Below are 25,915 nucleotides of genomic sequence, written 5' to 3'. Positions count from 1 at the left end.
TATATATATATATATATATAGCAATCCTAAGGCAGAGGAAATCAATCAAGACAGTTAACATTAACAGCAGCAAAACAAATGTCAGCAAACGTGCGGTCCTCAAAGGACATGGCCCACAGACCACGAAGGCTGGGTCCTCCGAAGGATGTAGACCCCGAATTGAGACACAGCCCATGGATGTGAATAAGCCTTAATGCTCACATCTCATTGTACGGAAGCCGTACGGAGAAAATAGTTTTCAGCTTTCTCATTCTTTCTAAAGTTATTGCTGTATAATTATTATTATAGAGTAACTATTATTACTGTAATAATAAACACAGGGTTTAGTTTTGTGGCTTGATGTAATTAGGCTTGATTTAGTACATTCCCAAAAAGTGGATCTATTTGTGAATACATCGTTTTTCCTGAGAGTATTTTGTGATGTCGATGACAAAAGATTCCTGCAAAAAGAAGGGAAGTGCTCATATGATTGTAAGTGTTATTTCTACATAAATGAGTTGCCTACGAGATCAAGGGGATGAAATTAAATTAATATTACTGAGGAAAACAAAACCTTCATCAGAGAACTTGGACTGAGTTATTTATTTACATTACTTCCATTATTCCCTGTGTCAAAACGAGCCAACCAGTTTAAGAGAGAAAAAACATTGTAATCTTGTGTTTTCCGTTTGAATACTTTTTTCATCTCTTTTTGGAGTATGCCAGTATGAAGGCTTAATTTCCCTGGAAGTAACAACAAATACTTTCTCTGGAACTACCTGTGCCGTGACTATGGATTAGAGGTGGGGCAGTTAGAATGTGTTTTGTAGACAATAATTATGTGATAAATAGTTCTGGAAATACGAGATCCCTGGTTTTGCTTGCAGATGTTTGATCATATGTGTGCTACTGTATTACTATATTCTATGTTTGGGAAATACAGCTAATGAGCTTTTTATTTGTATAAATGTACAATGTTTTCAAACCACACTCCTTTTATACATGCACAAGAATACATACTGTTGTAATAGTTTGGATTCAGTAGCTGACAAAATCCTCTTTTATTATAGTCCACTCTCAACACACTCAAATGGTAACATTACATTATATTGCATATTACTAATGATGTGTGGGTGCAACAGATCAGAGTGTTTGTCTGAGATAGCAAATGATACAGTGTGATTTTCCTACTCAACTACAGGCAAAGACTATTTCTAAAATACACATAATCATCAGGAAAATCACTCATTAGAATTCTAAACAACCGACTGGGCAACAATTGGGAGACTTTCAGTTTTTTACCTTTGGATGTAAATGTGTGGGTTCAGTGAGCCAGTTTTAACGTGGCTTTCCTACAAAATTGTGCTCTTGATAGAGGGACGAACAGACGGGAATTTAGATTCATATCTTTAACTTAAGATGGAGAATGTGCTTGATAGCTGGGGGAATGCAGATGTGCTGTGTACTTGCTCGATAGATGAACAAAAACTTGAGGCTGATACAAGACTGTCGAGACAACGTTACAACACTGTGATGTTCCACCAGATGGAGCTCATCTGAAGACTTCTTTGAGATGAAGGCAAGTAATCGAGGGACTCATGTTGCATATTGATAATATGTATGTTAGTGTGCTTGATGCAACTTGTGTGTGCTTCTCCAGCCACTTTCATCGATTCACCCTAACTACATAATCATTACATTGATTCACTCATTCTGTGGAATTAAAATTACAGCCAGGGTAGCTTTTAAAATAAACATTTGTTAGTTTACTTTAGCTCACAGTTCACTTGCTGTTTCTGTTTTTGCTATAATGTAGGCTATTCGTCTTGTAGTGACTGTATTCTAGCTATGAAAGCAAATCAGTCTTCACCCAGTGGCAGCGGCACAACCTTAATGTAAACACTTCTGTCTTTACTCCATGTTCATTGTTCAGTATATGTATACGATAAAATAATCGGTACATTTTGTTGTACTTTGGATAATTTTACTAAAGTAGGTATTATAACTCAGTGTTTAAACATAAGTGTCTTTGCTTTTCCTCTTTTGGTTTACTCAGTACATCAAACAGATGGTAGAATTATGTCTACATAAAGAGGAGAACTTCTGGAATTGTAAGATATTCAGATATAAAGACAGCGCTAATAAATTTCTTTGTGCTCAGTTATAGGAAAAGTCATTACATTAAATATATACGTACATTTGTATTTTAATTTCGCCATATTGGCGAGCCCAGCCCAATGAGACTGTGGATGGATGTGGAAGTGTTGTGGCCACAGAAGATGTCTGATAAGCTTCATTCGATCATTGAGACACCAGATAAGAACACGTACACACTACACAATGTCTCCTACACCCAACTATGAGGAATTTAAGTTTAAAGCGCTCCTAGTGCTGGATATTATGTGTCACAGTGTGTTTACTTGTAGGAGTTTTAACCAAGGAGTGTGGTTGAGTGTCTGTGTGATCAGGTTAAGGAATGTGCTGAGAGCAGGGGTTGGAAAGTGGCTGGGTGAGGTGTTAAGAGTAAAACAATGGGTCATCGGCCCAGGAGGGGCTTATTGGACTTCAGCCAATCATTGAGCTGATCGATATGTAATGTGAGACTTTTCAGAGACTTTGGGGGGAAAAAGGAGATGTGAATCCCCGGAGAGCCTCTATTTGACAAATCTGCATCCAAGTAAAAACGGAGTAATGTGGACAGGGCCTCAGACCTCCTCCTGACTATGGGGCAGACACAACTGTCTGTCGTGTGGCCCGGATGGGGCCTCACTTTTCATTTTATATATATATATATGTGTTTGTAGTGTGATTTGATTTGTAGCTGTTTTTATGTTTGTATGGATAATCAATCCATTTGATTATGACCTGCTGTAGTGTTTTGGAGGCTATTGAGAGCACATGGCACCAGGGAGGGGGGCGATTTCTGTCTGTGTTCAAAAGATGCGGCCCCAACACAACACTCACACAAAGACAAGGAACTGAACTCTTTGAATCTCAAACTCCTTCATTTAAAGGAGCATGCTTTGAAGATATCCTCTTAAAGGGGACTTATTCTTTGGGTTTTTTTCTATTATATTTGGTACTTTAACAAGCTCTATTTTTATTTCAATTTTCTCTATACAAAGTGCAGTATTGTACAAGTTTTGTTATTGCTGTAAGGCAATAAAACTGTCAGCAGTTCAGCTCAATACCAACTCCTCTCATGAGTTACACAAGGCATACCGCTCCCCGAACCTAGTTAGCTGTTAGTGTCTATTGCTATCATTGCTTAGAACTAGAGGTGCTACACACCTGCAAAGAATAGACTTGCGCAAACAACTGATAACTTACAACAACTACAACTACAACTACTTATAACAACTGACAACTTTCCATTTTGTGACAGATGAATGGATGGGAGGATGAATGTAATGGTGCAGTGTGTATGATGTGGCTCACAGTCACATTTGTGCAGGATGACAAACAGAAGGTGGACAAACAGACTCATTGAGTAAAATGCATGCACAAAAAGACATGACTAAGATTTAAACCCACCAAGCTCCAATATGGACTTTTATTCGATCTAGTACCATACATTAGTTTCTTTTTAAAGGCTCTCTAGCAAAATCTGGGTTTTGAAAATATTGGACAGGAACAATGATGAGAATTTACACACATATTCTAGAGCAGTGATTCTCCATTTCTTCCAGCAATACCTATTTGCATCATAGTCATATATAGTAGCTTCAATAGATATATCCCTCCCCTGGCTGAATTACTGTGCTCTACAGGCATGGACGGATTAGTGAAGAAGGCTACCGTTTCTCCTGGAATTTTTGTTGGGAAGTCACAATTGGATATAAAAGGACCAAACAGACGCTAAACATCCACAGAGTTGCGAAATGACCAAAACGAGACCCAGAACAACCAAGAGACAGGATACAACCACAAAGACAAAGATGCAAAATTACCAAAAACATGTCTTTAATTTTAATCTGTGGCTCTCATTCTCACATAGGATGGTGTCGGGGCCCTTTACATGTCTGTGCTCAGGGACCCATTGTCTCATAATCCTCCCATGTCTGCAGGGCCCACAGTAGTTCTCACTCGGGGGAGCAGTATCGGCCCGCAAAGAGAACGCTCATGGTGGGGTTATGTCGGATGAAAAAGAGGAAGGGGTGGTCTGCGATGAATGTGGCAGGAATCATTATAGAGGTCACCATCATGAAAGCACCAGTGGCAGCAGCAGCCTCCGTTCCCTCCTCGTTGACCTCCACGAAAGCCTTGTGGACGACTTGTGACAGCACCAGGTCGTTTGCTGGGGACATGCCTGTCAGCAGAGGAGAGAGAGTACATTGATTTGTCTGTTCAGATATGCTGTGCTCTTAGAATAATTATACATTTATGGTGCGTTTCTCACCGGAAAAGTCACTCCCTGTGACATCAAAAGCGTCCACCATGCCCATGCTGGTCAGAACATCTTTCAAGTTATACGTCTCCTCCATCTTGAAGCGAGGCAGCTTCACCTCAACCTCAGTTTGACGCATCATGTCTGAACGAGTCCACTCCACAAATTTCTCATAGGTCAGCTCCCTCTCCAGCTAGTGTGGGTGCAATATGAATTATTAATTGGTCTGTTTAAAATTGTGCATTTGTTTTTTTTGTGTGTCCCACCTTCTCCAAGCCTGTTGTGTCGTCCTCTATCTCGTTGGGCAGGAAGATGAGCATGCTTAGCTCCTTCCCTTCATAGAGCATCTCTAGGATCTGTCCAAACACATTATGTTTTTCTTTTCATTTCATTTGAAGATAATCTGATTAGTTACAGGAATGGACATATCTTCAAAAACGTAAGTCTGATAGATGGAACAATAGTCAAAATGGAATCAATTGTGGTAAATCCATTCACTGTATTTTCTTGAGATAGGTTCTCAAATTACCAAAATATCAGATTGCATAGCAGACAAACAGACATGGGCAAAACCACACTGATGAAAAACACGGACATTACCTGGCAGTTGGCCTCAGGAATGGAGGCGAGACGGAATTTACTTTTCTGGCACATCATCTTCACCGACTTCGTGTCATTCTAAAGAAAGCAGCAAACAGAACAAGCCCTTTTCTTGTTGAGTCATCATTAGGAATGGGTATCGTTAGGATTTTATCGATACAACTCTTAGTGATACTCCTTATTGGTTCAGTTCTTTATCAAGACTCTAATTGGTTCTTTTTCACAACTAAATAATTGCTTTTAAGATTTGTATATGATTTTAAAAAAAGAATACATTCATAACATGATTGGAATTTATATACATTTTAAACATAACTAAATGTTGTTTCTACCCGCAACAATAATGTTTACAGCAGCAAAGTCCCGATATAAAGTCATTGATATCTCACTGGAAACAAATCTAAAATGTCAATAAATGAAACAACATTCCTGAGTAGCGTTTATAAAGAATGAAGAACACAAACATCAGTCAGTATCAGTCACTCCTCCTGTCCTCTGTCCTGAGGAGGGCTGCTTTGTCTCAGCCGGCAGAGAAGTTCACAAAAACAAACTAAGCTAGACAGACTACAGACAGACGGCTTCTGTTATTGCGAGCGGCGGTTGATGAGAAACTACTTATATTTACATGTTCATGCTTGTTGAACAGATGTATTGAGAAAGTATTGGCTTTTTACTCGCCGTTGTTTTATTGCACTTACTATCATAGCTGTCGTAGCAATCGTCAGTTGGAGGAGCTCAGCCCCCACAGAGAGAGCAGAGGAGATGCGAGCTGCAGTGTGATGATATATTAGCTTCCACCAAAACGTTGAAAAGTACCGATAAAAGAACTGATAAGGTGGGAGCTTATCACTACTCTGGTCTTTAAGAATTTAGCACCGGGGCCCATTTAATAGCGTGTGTTGGTACCCATCCCTCGTTATCATCACATCAAAAGGTCCAGTTTATGATTCTTCTGATATCATAGTTTTAAATAAACACTTTAATTATTACGATGGAAGCCTGATGTCTTAACATTTTTTAATCTCGAGAACATTTTTTTCAAGACATGCCAATTTCTTTTCTTCAGACTTTGTGCAGCGTTACCTTGTTGATTTTAAACTGAGCATCAACAGTAGAATCCTCCTTGAACTTTTTGTCCCAGTTGCCTTTGAAGTAGATGGCATTGATCAAGACCAGCAAGGTCTTGTCGCCCACTACACCCTGGACCAGCAAGTCCTTGATTTTTCCTGGTGGTCAGTATTGAGCAAAGTCATCATTATTAAGACAGAGACACGGATTAGCAATGTTTTCATCCAGAGCTCAGGAAAATTTGATTTCTTATTCCACCACAACTTCTAGAAGTACTAACACCACTTGAAGAAGAAGAACAAGAGATGGACAAAAAACAAGGAACAAAAGGCTCAAATATCAAAGTAGAATTGTTTTTTAATTAAAAAGAAAAGAAATATTACATAACCAAAGGACACAAAACGTAAAGTAAAGATGGGTCAAAGAACTTGTAAACATCAACTCAAAACCCGGGTGTGCACCTACAGTATCATGTACTCTCTTTTTTTTCATTAGGAGAGAGCTTGGAAAGGGGCCATGTAGTTCCATCCATCCATCCATTTTCCTCCGCTTATCCGGGGTCGGGTCACGGTGGCAGCAGGCCAAGCAGGCTGACCCAGACTTCCCTCTCCCCGGCAACATGTTCCAGCTCATTCTGGGGGATCCCGAGGCGTTCCCAGGCCAACTGGGAGATATAATCCCTCCAGCGTGTTCTGGGTCTTCCCCGGGGTCTCTTCCCAGTTGGACGTGCCTGGAAAACCTCCAGTGGGAGGCGTCCAGGGGTCATCCTAATTAGATGCCCGAACCACCTCAGCTAACTGCTTTCGACGCGAAGGAGTAGCGGCTCGACTCCAAGCTCCCTCCTGATGACCGAGCTCCTTACCCTATCTCTAAGGCTGAGCCCAGCCACCCTACGGAGGAAACTCATTTCAGCCGCTTGTAGTCGCTTGTCCTTTCGGAGGGTAGGAATGTAGACCGACCAGTAAATTGAGAGCTTTCCCTTCCGGCTCAGCTCCCTCTTCACCAAGACGGTCCGGTGCAGCGCCTGCTTTACTGCTGCAGCCACACCGATCTGTCTGTCGATCTCCCGCTCCATCTTACCCTCACTCGTGAACAAGACCCCGAGATACTTGAACTCCTTCGCTTGAGGTAGGCACTCCGTCCCCACCTGGAGGGAGCAATCCACCAGTTTCCAGCAGAGCACCATGGCCTCAGATTTGGAGGTGCTAACTCTCATCCCCACCGCTTCACACTAGGCTGCAAACCGCCCCAGTGAATGTTGGAGGTCACGATCCAAGGAGGCTCACAAGACCACATCATCTGCAAACAGCAGAGAGGCAATCCCGAGACCCCCGAACTTGACGTTCTCCACCCCCAGGCTGCGCCTAGATATCCTGTCCCTGAAAGTCACGAACAGGACCGGTGACAAAGGGCAGCCCTGGCGGAGGCCAACACCCACCGGGAACGTGTCTGACTTTTTGCCGAGAATGTGGACACAGCTCCTACTGCAGTCGTACAGAGACCGGATCGCCCGTTGTAACGGGTCCGGCACCCCATACTCCCGCAGCACCCCCCACAAGAACCCCCGGTCGAAAGCCTTCTCCAAGTCCACAAAGCACATGTAGACTGGTTGGGCAAACTCCCAGAACCCCTCCAGTAGTCTTGCGAGGGTGAAGAGCTGGTCCACTGTTCCACGACTGGGACGGAATCCGCATTGCTCCTCTTGAATCTGAGGTTCAACAAACGGTCGGAGCCTCCTTTCCAGCACCCTGGCATAAGCCTTCCCCGGGAGGCTGAGTAGTGTGATACCCCGGTAATTCGAGCACACTCTCCGGTCCCCCTTTTTGAAGATGGGAACCACCACCCCGGTCTGCCAGTCCATGGGCACTGATCCCGACCCCCATGCGACATTGAAGAGGCGTGTCAGCCAGGACAGCCCAACCATGTCCAGCGCCTTCAGCATCTCAGGGCGGATCTCATCCACCCCCGGCGCCTTGCCACCAAGGAGCTTTTTAACTACCTTAGCGGCCTCTGCCAGGGATATGGGTGCGCCCCCCCCCCCCCCCCCCGAGGTCTTCAGGCGCTGCCTCCTCTGCAGAGCACATGTTGGTCGGGTTTAGGAGTTCCTCAAAGTGCTCTTTCCACCGGCCGACGATGTCCCCTGTCCGGGTCAGCAGTTTCCCAACCGGTTCCCCTGCCATCTGATCCAACTCACCACCAGGTGGTGATCAGTTGACAGCTCTGCTCCTCTCTTCACCCGAGTGTCCAAGACATACGGCCGCAAATCAGATGATACGATTACAAAGTCGATCATTGATCTCCGGCCTAAGGTGTTCTGGTACCAGGTACACTTATGAGCCACCTTAGGTTCGAACATGGTGTTCGTTATCGCCAAACCGTGGCTAGCACAGAAGTCCAATAACGAGACACCACTCGGGTTCAGATCGGGCAAGCTGTTCCTCCCAATCACCCCCCGCCAGGTTTCTCCGTCATTGCCCACGTGAGCGTTGAAGTCCCCCAGGAGAACTATGGAGTCGGTAGGCGGCGCCCTTTCCAGGACCCCTCCCACCGACTCCAAGAAGGCCAGATACTCCGAACTGGTGTTTGGTGCATAAGCACAAACCACAGTCAGAGCCTTGCTCCCTGCAACCCGTAGGCGCATGGAGGCGACCCTCTCGTTCTCCGGGGAGAACTCCAACACAGCGGCGCTCAGCCGGGGGCTCGTGAGTATCCCCACTCCCGCCCGGCGCCTCTCACCCTGGGCAACTCCGGAAAAGGACAAAGTCCAACCCCTCTCCAGGAGCTTGGTTCCAGAGCCAGAGCTGTGTGTGGAGGTGAGTCCAACTATATCTAGCTGGTATCGCTCCACCTCCTGCACCAGCTCTGGCTCTTTCCCCGCTAGTGAGGTGACGTTCCACGTCCCTAGAGCTAGTCTATGCTGCCGGCGATCGGCTCCCCCAGGCCTCCGGCCTGACCCGCCGCCCGGTCTGCATTGCACCCGACCCCGATGCTTGTCCCTGCGGGTGGTGGGTCCACAGGGTGGCTGCTCCATGTTGTTTCTTCGGGCTGAGCCTGACCGGGCCCCATGGGCGAAGGCCCGGCCACCGACGAGCTCCCCTCCTGGGTCTGGCTCCGGGAGGGTGCCCCGGTTTCCCTGGTCCGGGCGAGGTGGCTGAAGACCATGGGCTGCTTATCATTAGGGTCATTGTGAACCGCTCTTAGTCTGGGTTCTCCCCTGAGACCTGTTTGCCTTGGGAGGCTAATGCCCCGGACAACATAGCTGCCAGGATCACTGAGCCACTCAAACTCCTCCACCATGTTACGGTGGTGATTCGCGGAGAAGCCATGTAGTTTCCAATCTATGTAATGTGCTGATGAGTTTGTGTGAGATCTACCTTGCGTCTCCTTCTCCACCCAGCTATTGATGTTGACCCTGGCGTCCTCTGCCTTGGTTTTGAAGTCCACAGACTCCAGCTCAGCGTTGTAGTGCTTTCTGGTTTCTGATAAGAAATCCTGGAAGCAAAAACAGCACATTTGAACACTCACACCACAATTAGATACTCACATTAACCAATCCACAAGGAAGAAATATTTCAAGGAATACTAGGTCATTTGCATGAGTTTCATTTGTATATTCACAGTTTTCAGATCTCTGAACAAAGAATGGATTTGTTAATTTCTGATTTTGAAACAAAGCCAACATGAGTGGAGTGCTGGAAGACCTTGTTGAGTATGATTTTCTGAGAGCTGATTATGTAACTGACCCATTGCTAAGATCCGCCCTAGAGCACCGACTGGCCAACCATAGCAGCAGCAAGCCCCGACCAGTGTCCGACAACTATCCGGCTCTGCTCCATATCGATTTAATGCAAACGTTTCAGATTTTCATGGTGGTTTTGTGGATTTCAAGCCAGTCATGGTGAAACGTTGTAGAGATACTCGTTACCCGGAGAGTTGAGCTGGAGACTGAACACATGCTTGGCTTTACAGAAACAGTGTAGTTCCTTATTTTTGATTGTCTTCTGTCTCGATTGCCAGGTGATGTGGTGGTTCAGTTTAACACTGTGGTCTATAGGCTTTAGCTTCTATCTATATCTTTTCAACCCGTTTTCGCTGCTGAATCAGTTTGACATCCTGGATATTTCCTTCAAACACACATTGTAGACCCTTCTGTCTGAGATAGCTTTTTTTTCTCCAAAATAATTGTTAATATTTACTCAGTGAGTGCAGTTAGTGACAGTGTGGGCTCCACGTTAGCTCTGACAGCTTGACTGAGTTGCAGTGGGGGTGGGGCTTAGCAAAGGTTCCATTATCTCATACAGTTAGCTGAATCCTTGCTTCTCGAGGTTCAACACATCCAATTGCTAACTRKAWRWKASRRTGSACMYTTMGCTAAGSSYYGCMSYYSWSWGCTWSWCSGWSWAGCWSWSRRSKGCRRSSCTTAGYRAAKGGTSCAYYSTMWYWTMYAGTTAGCAATTGGATGTGTTGAACCTCGAGAAGCAATTGGATTTGGCTAACTAGAAATTAGGGTGCACATTTACAGGGTTGCAGTTCACTTTCTTACCAAATAATTAACTCATGCTGAGCAAAACAGGCTCACATACACACACCTCAACAAACTGGTAGGACTGCTCCCCATACAGCCTGTTGGCAAGGCTGAGGGCATATGGAGCGTCTTTTTTGTTGAGCTCACTCAGCAGTTGGGAAAAGCTAGCGTGGACATCGTCTTCACCATTCTCGGGTTTCAGGCACTGCGAACAGCCAGAGAAGACCTGCGTGTTACAAAGATACACTGAGCCAGTGATAGATGGAAGACAACTTTGTATTATGTTAATATGGACTATTGTCAGCTTACCTCTTAAATAATGAGAATAGACACCAACATCATCATTAACCCTGGTGCTCCGTATACAGCTGTGCAAACGCTGTGTTGGGTGTTTAAACATTACCAAGGCAGGAGCAAATTTTTTTACCACCTTTATTACATGTCATGAATCCATGCTGTAGTAGGCCAAACATTATGGTCAGTTACTTTTTTTTCGACAATGCTACTGTATTGCCAATTGTTTCTCAATTTGTCTGTGCCGCATGGAATGCTGCCCAGTGAAGGGAATATAAAATGGATGATTTTGGTGTCATTGTTCTCATCATTTACTGTAATTAGAATGACTTTCGTCAAAACCTCCCATGACCCGGAAGTTTTCAGAAGTTTAATTTCTCTTTATGAGACCCACAGCACCTTTTGGAAAGAATATGGAAAAAGGCAAAAACAAACCAGAACTCAGCTTGTTTTGCTTTTTAAAGCTTCACAGTACACTTCATATTTCCAAATTATGTTTTAAAAGATGCAGCACGATAAGATTACAGAGCAAAGCAGTGGGAAATGAAGTGTAAATACCAAAATCTCAGTTTTCCTCACCCAATGACACCACTAAGCCTAATCATTAATTATGCCTTTCATTTTGGCTTTGTTACCACCTTGACCAGGTACTGAGGCAGTCTGCTGGTGCACTGTGACTGCATCAGCGACTGTGACTGCATCAGCGACTGCGTTTGCATCTGCTCTTCTCCCGCCTGCTTCGGTTGCTCTGCCTCAGTGAAGCAAAGGACCTGGGGGTGCAAATGGTAGTTTCTCTCATCAGTATAGGATCACTGTAAAGGTGATAGTGTGTGTGTGTGTGTGTGTGTGTGTGTGTGTGTGTGTGTGTGTGTGTGTGTGTGTGTGTGTGTGTGTGTGGCAGGGCAGGGCAGATTGATGCATAGGTTAACTATCTGCATCTGAAGTCTCTGGCGACTGGCTAAAATAAACCTCTGTACAGCCTCATGCCGAGTCACACATATAAACCAAGGCATGCACACATGTTAACCACAAAGTCAGAATCGCTTCCCAGTGAAATGCCACACCCACTCTGCAAGACAGTGAAGTCAAAGTTTTCCATTGCAAAATCTGGCCAAAACCCTCTCATCTCTTCTAAATTTCTGGGTCTGAATCATGTACTCATGTTTTTAATATTTCTTGGAAGATAATAATAATAATAACAATACATTTTATTTATATAGCGCTTTTCATAAAACTCAAAGACACTTTACATTAAAATCATCATATATAAAAGCAACACTAAAAACATAAAATAGACAATAGTGGTCACACACTAAAAGCAGTTTTGAACAGGTGGGTTTTGATTTGAGATTTGAATGTGCAAAGATCAGTGCAGTCTCTGATGTGTTTGGGGAGAGAGTTCCAGGGGGAGGGGGCAGATATGGAGAAGGCTCTGTCACCCCATGTCCGGTGCTTGGTCCTGAGTGGAAGAGACAGGAGGTTGGCATCAGAGGAGCGGAGCCGACGGGATGGAGTGTGGTGGTGAAGCAGGTCGGTGAGGTAGGAGGGGCCTGATTGTGGAGGGCTTTATGAGTGAGGAGAAGGATTTTGTATTGGATCCGTTGTGGGATGGGGAGCCAGTGGAGGTTCTGGAGAACAGGGGTGATGTGGTCACGAGAGCGGGTGTGGGTGAGCAGGCGAGCAGCAGAGTTTTGGATGTACTGGAGTTTATTTAGGATTTTGGATGATGTGCCGTGGAGAATGCTGTTGCAGTAGTCAATTCTTGAGGTGATGAAGGCGTGGATCAGAGTTTCAGCAGCAGATGAGGAGAGTGATGGGTGGAGACTCCTCTTCTTTCATTAAGAATACATTATTAAGAGAACTTGTGCCCAAACCTGAACCCACGCCTCTCTCCTTTAATAATATGGTTGGGAAATTCAAACACCATGATGAACCAGATCCACTGACTTGCAATGACTTTTGAATGCATGCCTGTACAAACACTTCCAGATGGGTGTGTTAACCTGAGAACTGAAACTTTTTACTGTTCATTTTCACAAAATGTGTTTAAGAGAGAGAGCGTGTGTGTGTGTGTGTGTACTGTACCTCTGACATCTGTGTGGCTGTGTTGCCCCTGGCCCCCAGCATCACCATAGCCAGGGCTGAAGAGATGCTGAAAGGGGAGTAGAAGATATTCGCCGTCTTGTCGTCATCACTCAGCTTTTTGAACAAGGCCAGAGAGAAGGTGGTGTTGGCCTTGGATGTCTTGGATGAGGTGGATGTCGCCATTGTGTCTGTTACAGAGTGGAGCATTACTCATCGCACTATAAACCGTAGCATATCTTTTATCGGAAAAACTTCCACTCTCCTGCTTGGATCCGTTTCCCTGATTATGCAAAACACAAATCACTTTTATCGTATTTTTTCCAGCCACAAGAATATTTCTGTAGACAAATCCTCATTCTTCCTTTCCCATAATATTTTCACTCGCTGATTATTCTAAATCGATTCAGATTCTTAAACAAAAATGAAATGTCACCAAACCGAGTAAAAATCACACAGATTGCTTATCACTGCTCGACAACGGTTCATTTTAAAAACTAGGTGAAAAAGGCAAAAAGTCATGAACTGTTACTAAAACAGGGTAATATTATTAACTATCACTCTCATCAAAATCAAATCACAACAAGGCACATCCTTTACTTACTGACAGAGACTCTTCTTCAAGGTAACAAGTGATCGGGAACGATTCAGTGAAAGAAAGACGTGTTCTGTTTGAACCATCAGTGTTACTTTATGTGACACACCCAAGCTCAAGTATGTCTGGCTTCAGCTTGAGAAAGTATCACACCTATCCTGGCTGACACGCCCCAAAAACCTTGCTAAATGAGCTTCCGCATTCTCTTCAAGGATAGTAAAAAGAGAAAATGTCACAAGTCATCTCATTGCAGTACAACACATGCGCAGTGAAATCTGGTCTGGACTGACAGGCTCATTAGCTCGTGCACGAGCGTACCTGAATCATTTTGTCAGGCGGAGCGCAACAAAAGAGCACCTGTACGGGCACCATCCCTTTATCTCTAGTGCCGTCCGACGTCACAGCCTCTGCTACACTGCGCATGTGTCATACCGCATGTCTCAAGAACGTGTCCCAGCCTTCTTTTAACAAGCCCATGGATGTGAATAAGCCTTAATTCTCACATCTCATTGTATGGAAGCCGTATGGAGAAAATAGTTTTCAGCCTTCTCATTTTTCTAAAGTTATTGCTGTATAATTATTATACAGTAACTATTACTAAACTATTACTGTAATAATAAACACAGGGTTTGGTTTTGTGTCTTGACGTAATTAGGCTTGATTTAGTACATTTCCTTAAAGTGGATCTATTTGTGAATACATCGTTTTTCCTTAGAGCAGTGCGGGGGCCGTGTATTTAATACCTGGGCCTTCAGTGCTGTCCTACTACAGTTCAATCAGGAGAGACAAGTGAATGATTAGTAGTTAACATTTATTATGACAGATGCTGCGTTAATGAGTTACACAGAAATTCTTTGGCACTTTAACTCAGCGAGGAGATTTGTGATCGAGTTGTGATTGCCCTGAGCGGCAACAATATAAATCCCCCCGTGGAGTCCAGACACTGGTGGTGATGGTGGCTGATAGAATGATTGATTGATAGAATGATAGAATGATGAAGTTGATGAAGTTGATGAATCTGCGAAGATTGGGCGGAGATGGGGAGGTGGAGGGTTGCGCAACAGCAGCTTGAACGAACTGAAGGTAGAGACACAATCATATTTAATAGAGACAGCAGCCAGATGGGCTAACAATGTCCTGTGTCGTTGTGCTATTGGCTAGAGAGACCAGCTGATCTAGACAGCTGATATGATTGACAGCCCCGAACAATAACAGCCAGGAAATAATGAGTGTGCCTGCATGAGGAGTGATGGCAGATGTATGGTAAATAAGCTATGGGCTTAGGCATGCGAGAGTATAGTCTTCCTGTCTGAACTTACGCTAGAGCTTCATTAGAACCACCTCCGAATAACCTCATGACGGGATGCTTACGGACAATGCATATACTCAAAATCAATGTATTTCGTAACACAATGACAAGAGCCAGTCACGTGTGTGTGTATATATATATATATATACATATATATATATATATATGACAACAAAGCAGGTTGAATAACATAAAACCCAAATAACGATTCAACAGTCCTCTGCACATTCCAGCAAAACTGCGGTGCTAAAACACGCATTCCTCCACACACTGAAGAGCACGGGCCATTCAAATATTATTCACATCAGAGGGAACCATATTAACCATATCATAAAAACGACACGATAGAAACAGTAGTAGTAACGCTACTGCAGATGTAAAAAACAAAAGCAGTTCACTTAAAGACAAAGTATATCCTCCTTTCTTTGATTACAAAGAGTTCAATGACACGGTTGTACAGTACATCGGTTCAGTTCCAGTAAGAAGTCCTTCTCGATTCATGGACGCCAGTGATGACAGTCGAGCCTCCCCAGTTGTGTTTCTTGAATACGTTTTAATGCATTTGAGGGCTGAAAATGTCCGCTCGACAGAGGCAGTAGATATTGGGATTGTCACCGCCAAACACTAGAAATGTAATGTCACGTAGAAACTTCTTACATATCTTTAACTCTTACTACTACAAGCTTCTGCTAGCTAGATTCACAACAGTCACGCTAGGCCACTGACCAATCAAGCTGCACGTTAATGCTGACGTACTTGTAGGCCAGCTAGAAGCTCTTGCACGTCAAAGAATACGCCCAACATGTCAAACTAAAGATCTGATTGGTTGAAGACCATGACAATCAACAATATCATCCCCATTTACTTAAACTGCAAAGGGATTCACTTGTAAATCTGAAGGCCTCCGGGCAGATTGTTTTTACCTAGAGACAGCATAGAGGTGAAATCTGATTGGATAAATGCTCTACTTAAAACAAGCTGTGCTGGAAGCAGCGCAACTGAGGAAGACGGTAGCTGTGCAGGGATTCTGTTACAATTACAGCTCTATAGGAGTCGTGTTAAGTTGCTGCTGGTGAAAATCCAACATTTCCTAATACCATTAAGATCATGAATAAATCTACTCTGAGGCAAATTGGTTTCCTTTCAGTCATTGAAAACAAAACAGGAAAATCGAAAATATGTTATTATAACGTGAAAAACGTCTTGTTTTAGTGAAAATCAATGTAAACCTCACGTAATGCGATTCTGATCCGGTGTGTGGAAATCTTGCTCTTCAACTCAGTGGGGATATGGGAATTAAAAAGGAACACAGTAATTGAAATTGATGACTTTTGGAAACAGGGTTGCCTCCACGCTAAGTTCCACTATGTTACATTAAAATGGTTATTGTGCTCTATGAGGAGCAGAAATGCAGGGCTCAGCTTTCACTCGCTCGCATCACTGTGTTCACTCACTGTACTGGGGCAGTCTGGACTGCTCACATGTGTAGGCCTTAATGGCCTTGGTGGTCGCTGGTGCGCACAGCAACTAGTGCTTGAATTAACTGGATAAATCAAAAGTTCCCCCTCCCTCTCTGCCACCACAGGGCAGCTTTACCAGTGAAACCAGCAAATTCTGTAGGCACTGGTAAAGCATGGACCACTGAGACTTGTTAGCAAGATCCAATAACATCAATGTATACGTATTTTGTTATATATTTTTCATGGATCAGCTGTTGTTTTGCAAATGGCAACTACAACATGGGCATTGATGAAAAATCAACAATCCAAACAATCTGTGCAAAGCCTCTAACTTTATATAACTTACATTAAATGTTTTGTTAGAACTTTATACCAACCGCACATGGGAGAAGTTACTGTCATGGTTGGGGCAAAAAGGTACACTGGATTTACCCAAGTGCTTAGAGACATGGGGAGCAGAGGAATGATAAACAGTGCCATTAATGAAGAAATAATGAAACCTACTAGGCAGATGAGTCCAAAAATCAGTAACTGACAACCAGCAGACACAATTCTGTTCGAAACAGAAAGAGACGAGAATAACTTATTTGTGTGGGTTGGGTGTTTTTTTTCAAATAGAATCTGAAGGATTCCTTATTGGCGAGCCCGGCCCCATGAGACTGTGGATGGTCGTGGAAGCGGTGTGGCCTACTGTAGGATCTGCCCACAGAAGATGTCTGACAAGATTCATTCAACCATTGAGACACCAGATAAGAACACGTACACACTACAAGATGTACACGATGACTCGTACACTCAACACACAAAGACAAGGAACTGAACTCTTTGAATCTCAAACTCCTTCATTTAAAGGAGCATGCTTTGAAGATTTCCACTCAAAGGGCTTATTCTTTGTTTTTTTCTATTCTATTTGGTACTTTAACAAGCTCTATTTTTATTTCAATGTTCTATATACAAAGTGCAGTATTGTACAAGTTTTGTTGTAAGGCAATAAAACTGTCAACAGTTTAACTCAATACCAACTCCTCTCATGAGTTACTCAAGGCATACCGCTCCCCGAACCTAGTTAGCTGTTTGTATTAGTATTGTCTCTATTGCTATCATTGCTTAGAACTAGAGGTGCTACACACCTGCAGAGAACAGACTTGCGCAAACAACTACAAAACTTTCCATTTTGTGACAGATGAATGGATGGGAGGATGAATGTAATGTAAAGGTGCAGTGTGTATGATGTGGATCACAGTCACATTTGTGCAGGATGACAAACAGAAGGTGGACAAACACAGAGTCATTGGTTAAAATGCATGCACAAAAAGATATGAACAAGATTTAACCCCACCAAGCTCCAACATGCACTTTTATTTGATCTAGTACCATACAGCAGTTTCTTTTCAAAGGCTCTCTAGCAAAACCCGGGTCTTGAAAATATTGGACAGGAACAATGATAAGAATTTACACACACATTCTAGAACAGTGATTCTCCATTTCTTCCAGCAATACCTTTTAGCATCATAGCCATATAGAGTAGCTTCAATAGATACATCCCTCCCCTCACTGTGCTCTACAGGCATGGACGGATTAGTGAAGAAGGCTACTCTGCACAGATCTGTTTGAAGTTTCTACTAGAATTTTTGTTGGGAAGTCACAAAAGGACATAAAAGGACCAAAAAATGACAGAAAACTATCAAAAAGAGACGCGAATATACACAGAGTTGCGAAATGACCAAAAACGAGACCCAGAACAACCAAGAGACAGGATACGACCACAAAGACAAAGATGTAAATTATCAAAAATATGTCTCTTTTTTTTTTTTTTTATCTGTGGCTCTCGTTCTCACGTAGAATGGGGTCGGTGCCCTTTACATGTCTGTGCTCAGGGACCCATTGTCTCATAATCCTCCCATGTCTGCAGGGCGTACAGTAGTTCTCACTCGGGGGAGCAGTATCGGCCCGCAAAGAGAACGCTCATAGTGGGGTTATGTCGGATGAAGAAGAGGAAGGGGTGGTCTGCGATGAATGTGGCAGGAATCATTATAGCGCGTTCCGTCAGGATAGCAGCAGTGGCAGCAGCAGCCTCCGTTCCCTCCTCGTTGACCTCCACGAAAGCCTTGTGGACGACTTTTGACAGCACCAGGTCGTTTGCTGGGGACATGCCTGTCAGCAGAGGAGAGAGAGTCCATTTTATTTCCGATGTCAGGTTTTTGTTTAAATTTCAAGTGCGACATTTTGGGTTTTGAAAGACATCTTTCTGTATGGGAAGTGGTGCTCTTTCTGTTCAGATATGCTGTGCTCTTAGAATAATTATACATTTATGGTGTTTCTCACCGGAAAAGTCACTCCTTGTGACATCAAAAGCGTCCACCATGCCCATGCTGGTCAGAACATCTTTCAAGTTATACGTCTCCTCCATCTTGAAGCGAGGCAGCTTCACCTCAACCTCAGTTTGACCCATCATGTCTGAACGAGTCCACTCCACAAATTTCTCATAGGTCAGCTCCCTCTCCAGCTAGTGTGGGTGCAATATGAATTATTAATTGGTCCGTTTAAAATTGTGCATTTGTTTTTTTGTGTGTGTATACGTGTCCCACCTTCTCCAAGCCTGTTGTGTCGTCCTCTATCTCATCGGGAAGGAAGATGAGCATGCTTAGCTCCTTCCCTTCATAGAGCATCTCTAGGATCTGTCCAAACACATTATGTTTTTCTTTTCATTTCATTTGAAGATAATCTGATTAGTTACAGGAATGGACATATCTTCAAAAACCTAAGTCTGATAGATGGAACAATAGTCAAAATGGAATCAATTGTGGTAAATCCATTCACTGTATTTAAAAAAAAATCTCAAATCCCCCAAATATCAGATTGCATAGCAGACAAACAGACATGGGCAAAACCACACTGATGAAAAACACGGACATTACCTGGCAGTTGGCCTCAGGAATGGAGGCGAGACGGAATTTACTTTTCTGGCACATCATCTTCACCGACTTCGTGTCATTCTAAAGAAAGCAGCAAACAGAACAAGCCCTTTTCTTGTTGAGTCATCATTAGGAATGGGTATCGTTAGGATTTTATCGATACAACTCTTAGTGATACTCCTTATTGGTTCAGTTCTTTATCAAGACTCTAATTGGTTCTTTTTCACAACTAAATAATTGCTTTTAAGATTTGTATATGATTTTAAAAAAAGAATACATTCATAACATGATTGGAATTTATATACATTTTAAACATAACTAAATGTTGTTTCTACCCGCAACAATAATGTTTACAGCAGCAAAGTCCCGATATAAAGTCATTGATATCTCACTGGAAACAAATCTAAAATGTCAATAAATGAAACAACATTCCTGAGTAGCGTTTATAAAGAATGAAGAACACAAACATCAGTCAGTATCAGTCACTCCTCCTGTCCTCTGTCCTGAGGAGGGCTGCTTTGTCTCAGCCGGCAGAGAAGTTCACAAAAACAAACTAAGCTCGACAGACTACAGACAGACGGCTTCTGTTATTGGGAGCGGCGGTTGATGAGAAACTACTTATATTTACATGTTCATGCTTGTTGAACAGATGTATTGAGAAAGTATTGGCTTTTTACTCGCTGTTGTTTTATTGCACTTACAGTAACGAGCATAGCTGTCGTAGCAATCGTCAGTTGGAGGAGCTCAGCCCCCACAGAGAGAGCAGAGGAGATGCGAGCTGCAGTGTGATGATATATTAGCTTCCACCAAAACGTTGAAAAGTACCGATAAAAGAACTGATAAGGTGGGAGCTTATCACTACTCTGGTCTTTAAGAATTTAGCACCGGGGCCCATTTAATAGCGTGTGTTGGTACCCATCCCTCGTTATCATCACATCAAAAGGTCCAGTTTATGATTCTTCTGATATCATAGTTTTAAATAAACACTTTAATTATTACGATGGAAGCCTGATGTCTTAACATTTTTTGCAAGACATGCTAATTTCTTTTCTTCAGACTTTGTGTAGCATTACCTTGTTGATTTTAAACTGAGCATCAACAGTAGAATCCTCCTTGAACTTTTTGTCCCAGTTGCCTTTGAAGTAGATGGCATTGACCAAGACCAGCATGGTTGTGCCGTCCACTATATCCTTCTTCAGCAAGTCCTTGATTTTTCCTGGTGGTCAGTATTGAGCAAAGACATCATTATTAAGACAGAGACACGGACTAGCAATGTTTTCATCCAGAGCTCAGGAAAATTTGATTTCTTATTCCACCACAACTTCTAGAAGTACTAACACCACTTGAAGAAGAAAAACAAGAGATGCACAAGGAACAGCAGGCTCAAATATAGAATCAGGTAGAATTGTTTTATAATTAAAAAGAAAAGAAATATTACATAACCAAAGGACACAAAACGTAAAGTAAAGATGGGTCAAAGAACTTGTACACATCAACACAAAACCCGGGTGTGCACCTACAGTATCATGTACTCTCTCTTTTTTTTCATAAGAAGGAGAGGGCTTGGAAAGGGGCCATGTAGTTCCCAATCTATGTAATGTGCTGATGAGTTTGTGTGAGATCTACCTTGCGTCTCCTTCTCCACCCAGCTATTGATGTTGACCCTGGCGTCCTCTGCCTTGGTTTTGAAGTCCACAGACTCCAGCTCAGCGTTGTAGTGCTTTCTGGTTTCTGATAAGAAATCCTGGAAGCAAAAACAGCACATTTGAACACTCACACCACAATTAGATACTCACATTAACCAATCCACAAGGAAGAAATATTTCAAGGAATACTAGGTCATTTGCATGAGTTTCATTTGTATATTCACAGTTTTCAGATCTTTGAACTAATAATGGATTTGTTAATCTCTGATTTTGAAATAAAGCCAACATGAATGGAGTGTTAAAAGCCCTTATTGAGTATGATTTTCTGAGAGCTGGTTATGTAACTGACCCATTGCTAAGACCCGCCCTAGAGCACCGACTGGTCAACCATAGCTCATCAGCAGCCAGCCCCGACCAGTGTCCGACAACTATCCGGCTCTGCTCCATAGACTCTAATGCAAACGTTTCCCTTTGGTCTGCTTCTCTCTGAGATAGCTTTTTTCTCCAAAATAATTGTTGATATTTACTCAGTGAGTGCAGTTAGTGACAGTGTGGGCTCCATGGTAGCTCTGAGAGCTTGACGGAGTAGCAGAGGGGGGCGGGGCTTAGCAAAGGGTCCATTGTCTCATACAGTTAGCAATTGGATGTGTTGAACCTCGAGAAGCAATTGGATTCAGCTAACTAGAAATTAGGGTGCACATTTACAGGGTTGCAGTTCACTTTCTTACCAAATAAATAACTCATGCTGAGCAAAACAGGCTCACATACACACACCTCAATAAACTGGTAGGACTGCTCCCCATACAGCCTGTTGGCAAGGCTGAGGGCATATGGAGCGTCTTTTTTGTTGAGCTCACTCAGCAGTTGGGAAAAGCTAGCATGGACATCGTCTTCACCATTCTTGGGTTTCAGGCACTGCGAACAGCCAGAGAAGACCTGCGTGTTACAAAGATACACTGAGCCAGTGATAGATGGAAGATAACTTTGTATTATGTTAATATGGACTATTGACCTAGTGGTCAGCTTACCTCTTAAATAATGAGAATAGACACCAATATCATCATTAAACCCTGGTGCTCCATATACAGTTTGCAAACGCTGTGTTGGGTGTTTAAACATTACCAAAGCAGGAAAAAATTGATGTCATTCATGTCATGAATCCATGCTGTAGGCCAATGCAATTGTTTCTCAATTTGTCTGTGCCGCATGGAATGCTGCCCAGTGAAGGGAATATAAAATGGATGGTTTTGGTGTCATTGTTCTCATCATTTACTGTAATTTGAATGACTTTCGTCAAAACCTCCCACGACCCGGAAGTTTTCAGAAGTTAAATTTCTCTTTATGAGACCCACAGCACCTTTTGGAAAGAATATGGAAAAAGGCAAAAACAGACCAAACAAAAGCCATCACATCATGAACATTATTGTGAAATAATAAATAACCCATGTGGACGGGGTTTTTTTCGCAGTTACACACCCAGTTGCTCACTAGTATGTTGTTTTACACCGTCTTATTTAAAGTGGACCAAAGACATTTTAGGATGGAGTGCTTTTGTTGCTTTGTCAAATCACCAAATTCTCCACCTGTTCATAACTCAGCTTGTTTTGCTTTTTAAAGCTTCACAGTACACTTTATATTTCTAAATTGTATTTTAAAAGATGCAGTACAATACGATTAGCGAGCAAAGCAGTGGGAAATGAAGTGTGAATACCAAAATCTCAGTTTTCCTCACCCGATGACACCACTAAGCCGAATCATTAATTATGCCTTTAATTCTGGCTTTGTTACCACCTTGACCAGGTACTGAGGCAGTCTGCTGGTGCGCTGTATCTGTGTCCGCAACTGCATCCGTGTCTGCATCTGCGAGTGCATCGCCGACTGCGTTTGCATCGGCTCTTCTTCCGCCTGCTTCGGTTGCTCTGCCTCAGTGAAGCGAAGGACCTGTGGGTGCAAATGGGAGTTTCTCTCATCAGTATAGGATCACTGTAAAGGTGATAGTTTGTGTGTGTGTGTGTGTGTGTGTGTGGCAGGGCAAATTGATGCATAGGTTAACTATATCCATCTGAAGTCTCTGGCGACTGGCTAGAGAAAATAAACCTCTGTACAGCCTCATGCTGAGTCCCACATACAAACAAAGGCATGCATGTACACATTAACTGATGATGCTCTTCTGCTAACAACAAAGTCAGAAACCCTTCCCAGTGAAATTCCATCGCATGTTCATCCTCAACTGCCAACATCGACAACTTCACATCTGACTGAATTGTTACTCCATCGACATCCCGACATCCCGCAGCTTTAATACACGTTTTTTATTCTGGAGTCATTCCAGTCTTCAAGTTGTCTAATTCCCTCAGTCATAAAGTATTCACATCTTTTACTTAAGTAAGAGTAGCAATTCCATGCTGTAAAAGTTATAGTCAGTCAAAAATGTTACCAAAGTAGAAGAACATATGTTTAGAAGTTTAAACCCGAGACTGAGTCAGCATTTTTGCACTTCCGGGTCTCTCGTTTAGAAGACAATAGGTTTTTTAAATATGTTTTTGGTTAAATGCCTGAAACAAGGCCTGCTGTTAACACAAGCTGAACAGACTTTAATGTTTTGTTCTATGAGATATAATAAGTCAGTGAATACCCATCTCGAGAATTTTGAAGCTTTTACCTAAACTCCCACTGGCTTATTGTGAGGGAACCGTTGCGACGCTAACTTCCGGATTGGCCCAAAAAAATTGTGTCATCCCTGCAGCTCTCTAATAACAGCAAAATGAACTTAAAGTTACAATATCACACGTCTCTGTTTTGTTCTCTTTGGCGGCACATATCCCATCAGCCCAGTCATCTTAGTATCATTCAGCATTTGTTTACATGAAAATCTTCAAGATTTTTTTGTGAAAGTCTGAGAGTGCAGTCAGTGTTTTGGAATACATAATTAGAAGATTCATAATTTTAAGTGTTTTAGAATTTGTAGTTAGAAGTGTTTTGTAGTTAGAAGTGTATCTTAGTAGAATTTGTAGCACCTTTATATTTGTTTGTGAAACTTGTGAAGGTTTTTGCCAAAAGTTGCAAATCCTTATCTTTATATAGAATGTTTATCGTAGGAGTGTTAAGCCATAAAAGACAGTCATTGAATGTATTAAAGTGTGAAGAATAGCCAAGGGAAAGTCAGACTTCTAGACAGACATTTGCGGGTACGCGCGAGGGTTTTCGGAAGCCTGACGCCAGGAGGAGGCAACCGAAATTAGCCAATAGGAATTGAGATGGACAAAAGGGGGGGATTTCAAACTGTATGAGGAAGTGCTGGAAGGGCTATTCGCTCTCTTCTTGCTTGGCTCTCAGCGTGGAAACATCCGTGTTTTCAGGCTGAGTCGCGAGTGAATAGCTTTTCCGCGCGGATCATATTATTATATATTCTGTTAGTAGTGTACTTCATTCTGTAATTGTATTAGCTTCAGTAGGATTAAATACTTTTAATTGTAAACCAGTATATGGTAGATTTATTAAGAAGCAACTCTACTGTAAAACAACAGTGGAGCGTGCTCTCCGGCCTTCTCTCGGTGGGGAAGATTTCAGCCTCCACAGTCTACGACACAGAGGAACTACTCCTCTCCCTGTAATCCGAGGCAGAATAGAACAGATCCCTGCTGACGCTGGGAGACAGAATGAGTAATATATGCATGTCCAAACACTTTCTCCTGCCACACCCACTCTGCAAGACAATGAGGTCAAAGTTTTCCATCGCAAAATCTGGCCAAAACCCTCTCACCTCTTATACATTTCTGGGTCTGAATCATTTACTCATGTTTTTAATATTTCTTGGATGATGCCTCTTCTTTCAATACATTAAGAGAACTTGTTTACATTACAAAGGTAAACCTGAACCCATGCCTTTCTCCTTTAATAATATAGTTGCCAAATTCCAACACCATGATGAATCAGATCCACTGACTTGCAATGACTTTTGAATGCATGCCTGTACAAACACTTCCAGATGGGTGTGTTAACCTGAGAACTGAAACTTTTTACTGTTCATTTTAAACTGTTAAAGTGTGTGTATACTGTACCTCTGACATCTGTGTGGCTGTGTTGCCCCTGGCCCCCAGCATCACCATAGCCAGGGCTGAAGAAATGCTGAAAGGGGAGTAGAAGATATTCGCCGTCTTGTCGTCATCACTCAGCTTTTTGAACAAGGCCAGAGAGAAGGTGGTGTTGGCCTTGGATGTCTTGGATGAGGTGGATGTCGCCATTGTGTCTGTTACAGAGCAGGAGCATTACTCATCGCACTATAAACCGTAGCATATCTTTTATCTGAAAACCTTTTTCCAGCCACAAGAATAGTTCTTTGTCTGCATTCTTGCGCTTTTTACGCGGATGCTCAGGGACCACATGAGTGGTGTTTCAGAGACGCTACTGAATCCATATTATGGTTTTCATGAATTTGAAAGTCTTCGGCCTCTTGGCTTAAATCGTTTACAGTTGTACAACATAAGCAGCTTCTGGATTCCTTTAAATACTTTTGTATTGTTTTTAGTTTAGAAGTTGGCAGCATCCTCCAACAATACTCTCACTTCCCCAGACACGTGTAGACAAATCCTCATTCTTCCTGTCCCTTAATCTTTTCACTCACTGATTATTCTAAATTGATTCAGATTCTTAAACAAAAGTGAAATGTCACCAAACACAGTAGAACTCACACAGATATTGCTTATCACTGCTCGACCACTGTTACCTTTGGAAACTAGGTAAAAAGTCATGAACTGTTACTAAAACAGGGTAATATTATTAACTATTGCTCTCATCAAAATCAAATCACAATAAGGCACATACTGTACTTACTGACAGAGACTCTTCTTCAAGGCAACAAGTGATCGGGAACGATTCAGTGAAAGAAAGACGTGTTCTGTTTGAACCATCAGTGTTATTTTATTTGACACACCCAAGCTCAAGTATGTCTGGCTGCAGCTTGAGAAATTATCTAGAAATCACACCCATCAGTAAAAGACACACCCATATCATAATTTTGGCACATGTCTTGTGGCAATGGGTTTGCTTTGTGAG

General features: G+C 42.7%; 2 protein-coding genes across 8 annotated transcripts in view; both read right to left on the bottom strand.

The window, feature by feature from the left end:
- The window catches only part of LOC116397179 (leukocyte elastase inhibitor-like), a 20,333-nt gene extending 6,715 nt beyond the window's left edge, over window positions 1-13,618 (bottom strand). For 2 of the 5 annotated variants that reach the window (XM_031872401.1, XM_031872402.1), the window contains exon 1: window positions 12,984-13,131. In XM_031872401.1, the coding sequence (XP_031728261.1) occupies window positions 12,984-13,121 (138 nt within the window). In that variant the 5' untranslated portion in view covers window positions 13,122-13,131. Of the gene's footprint in view, window positions 1-3,947; window positions 4,289-4,378; window positions 4,560-4,632; window positions 4,723-4,966; window positions 5,045-6,049; window positions 6,193-9,408; window positions 9,527-10,623; window positions 10,786-11,491; window positions 11,624-12,938; window positions 13,132-13,539 lie in introns of those variants that run through there. The other 3 variants (XM_031872399.1, XM_031872398.1, XM_031872400.1) reach the window with 3 other exon arrangements.
- Window positions 13,619-17,394: 3,776 nt separating this feature from the next.
- On the bottom strand, window positions 17,395-25,776 carry LOC116397162 (leukocyte elastase inhibitor-like). Of its 3 annotated transcripts, none has more exons than XM_031872366.1 (10): window positions 25,694-25,776; window positions 24,922-25,109; window positions 22,652-22,801; window positions 21,635-21,796; window positions 20,841-20,958; window positions 20,288-20,430; window positions 19,218-19,295; window positions 18,888-18,977; window positions 18,625-18,805; window positions 17,396-18,453 (listed from the first exon to the last, which is right to left on the bottom strand). In XM_031872366.1, the coding sequence occupies exons 2-10, from the start codon at window positions 25,102-25,104 to the stop codon at window positions 18,227-18,229; spliced, it is 1,332 nt and encodes a 443-aa protein (XP_031728226.1). In that variant the 5' UTR covers window positions 25,105-25,109; window positions 25,694-25,776; the 3' UTR covers window positions 17,396-18,226. The 3 variants fall into 3 exon arrangements, with proteins under 3 accessions (XP_031728228.1, XP_031728226.1, XP_031728227.1); XM_031872367.1 differs by having other exon boundaries at window positions 17,397-18,453; window positions 21,635-21,775; XM_031872368.1 differs by lacking the exons at window positions 24,922-25,109; window positions 25,694-25,776 and adding an exon at window positions 23,298-23,364 and having other exon boundaries at window positions 17,395-18,453.
- Window positions 25,777-25,915: the final 139 nt, after the last annotated feature.

This window comes from Anarrhichthys ocellatus, unplaced genomic scaffold, assembly GCF_004355925.1.
Source record: "Anarrhichthys ocellatus isolate YVR2014 unplaced genomic scaffold, GSC_Weel_1.0 scaffold63, whole genome shotgun sequence".
In the NCBI taxonomy this organism is placed as follows: domain Eukaryota; kingdom Metazoa; phylum Chordata; class Actinopteri; order Perciformes; family Anarhichadidae; genus Anarrhichthys; species Anarrhichthys ocellatus.
Note: the sequence above shows the minus strand (reverse complement) of the source record. Positions and strands in the feature narration are given on the sequence as shown.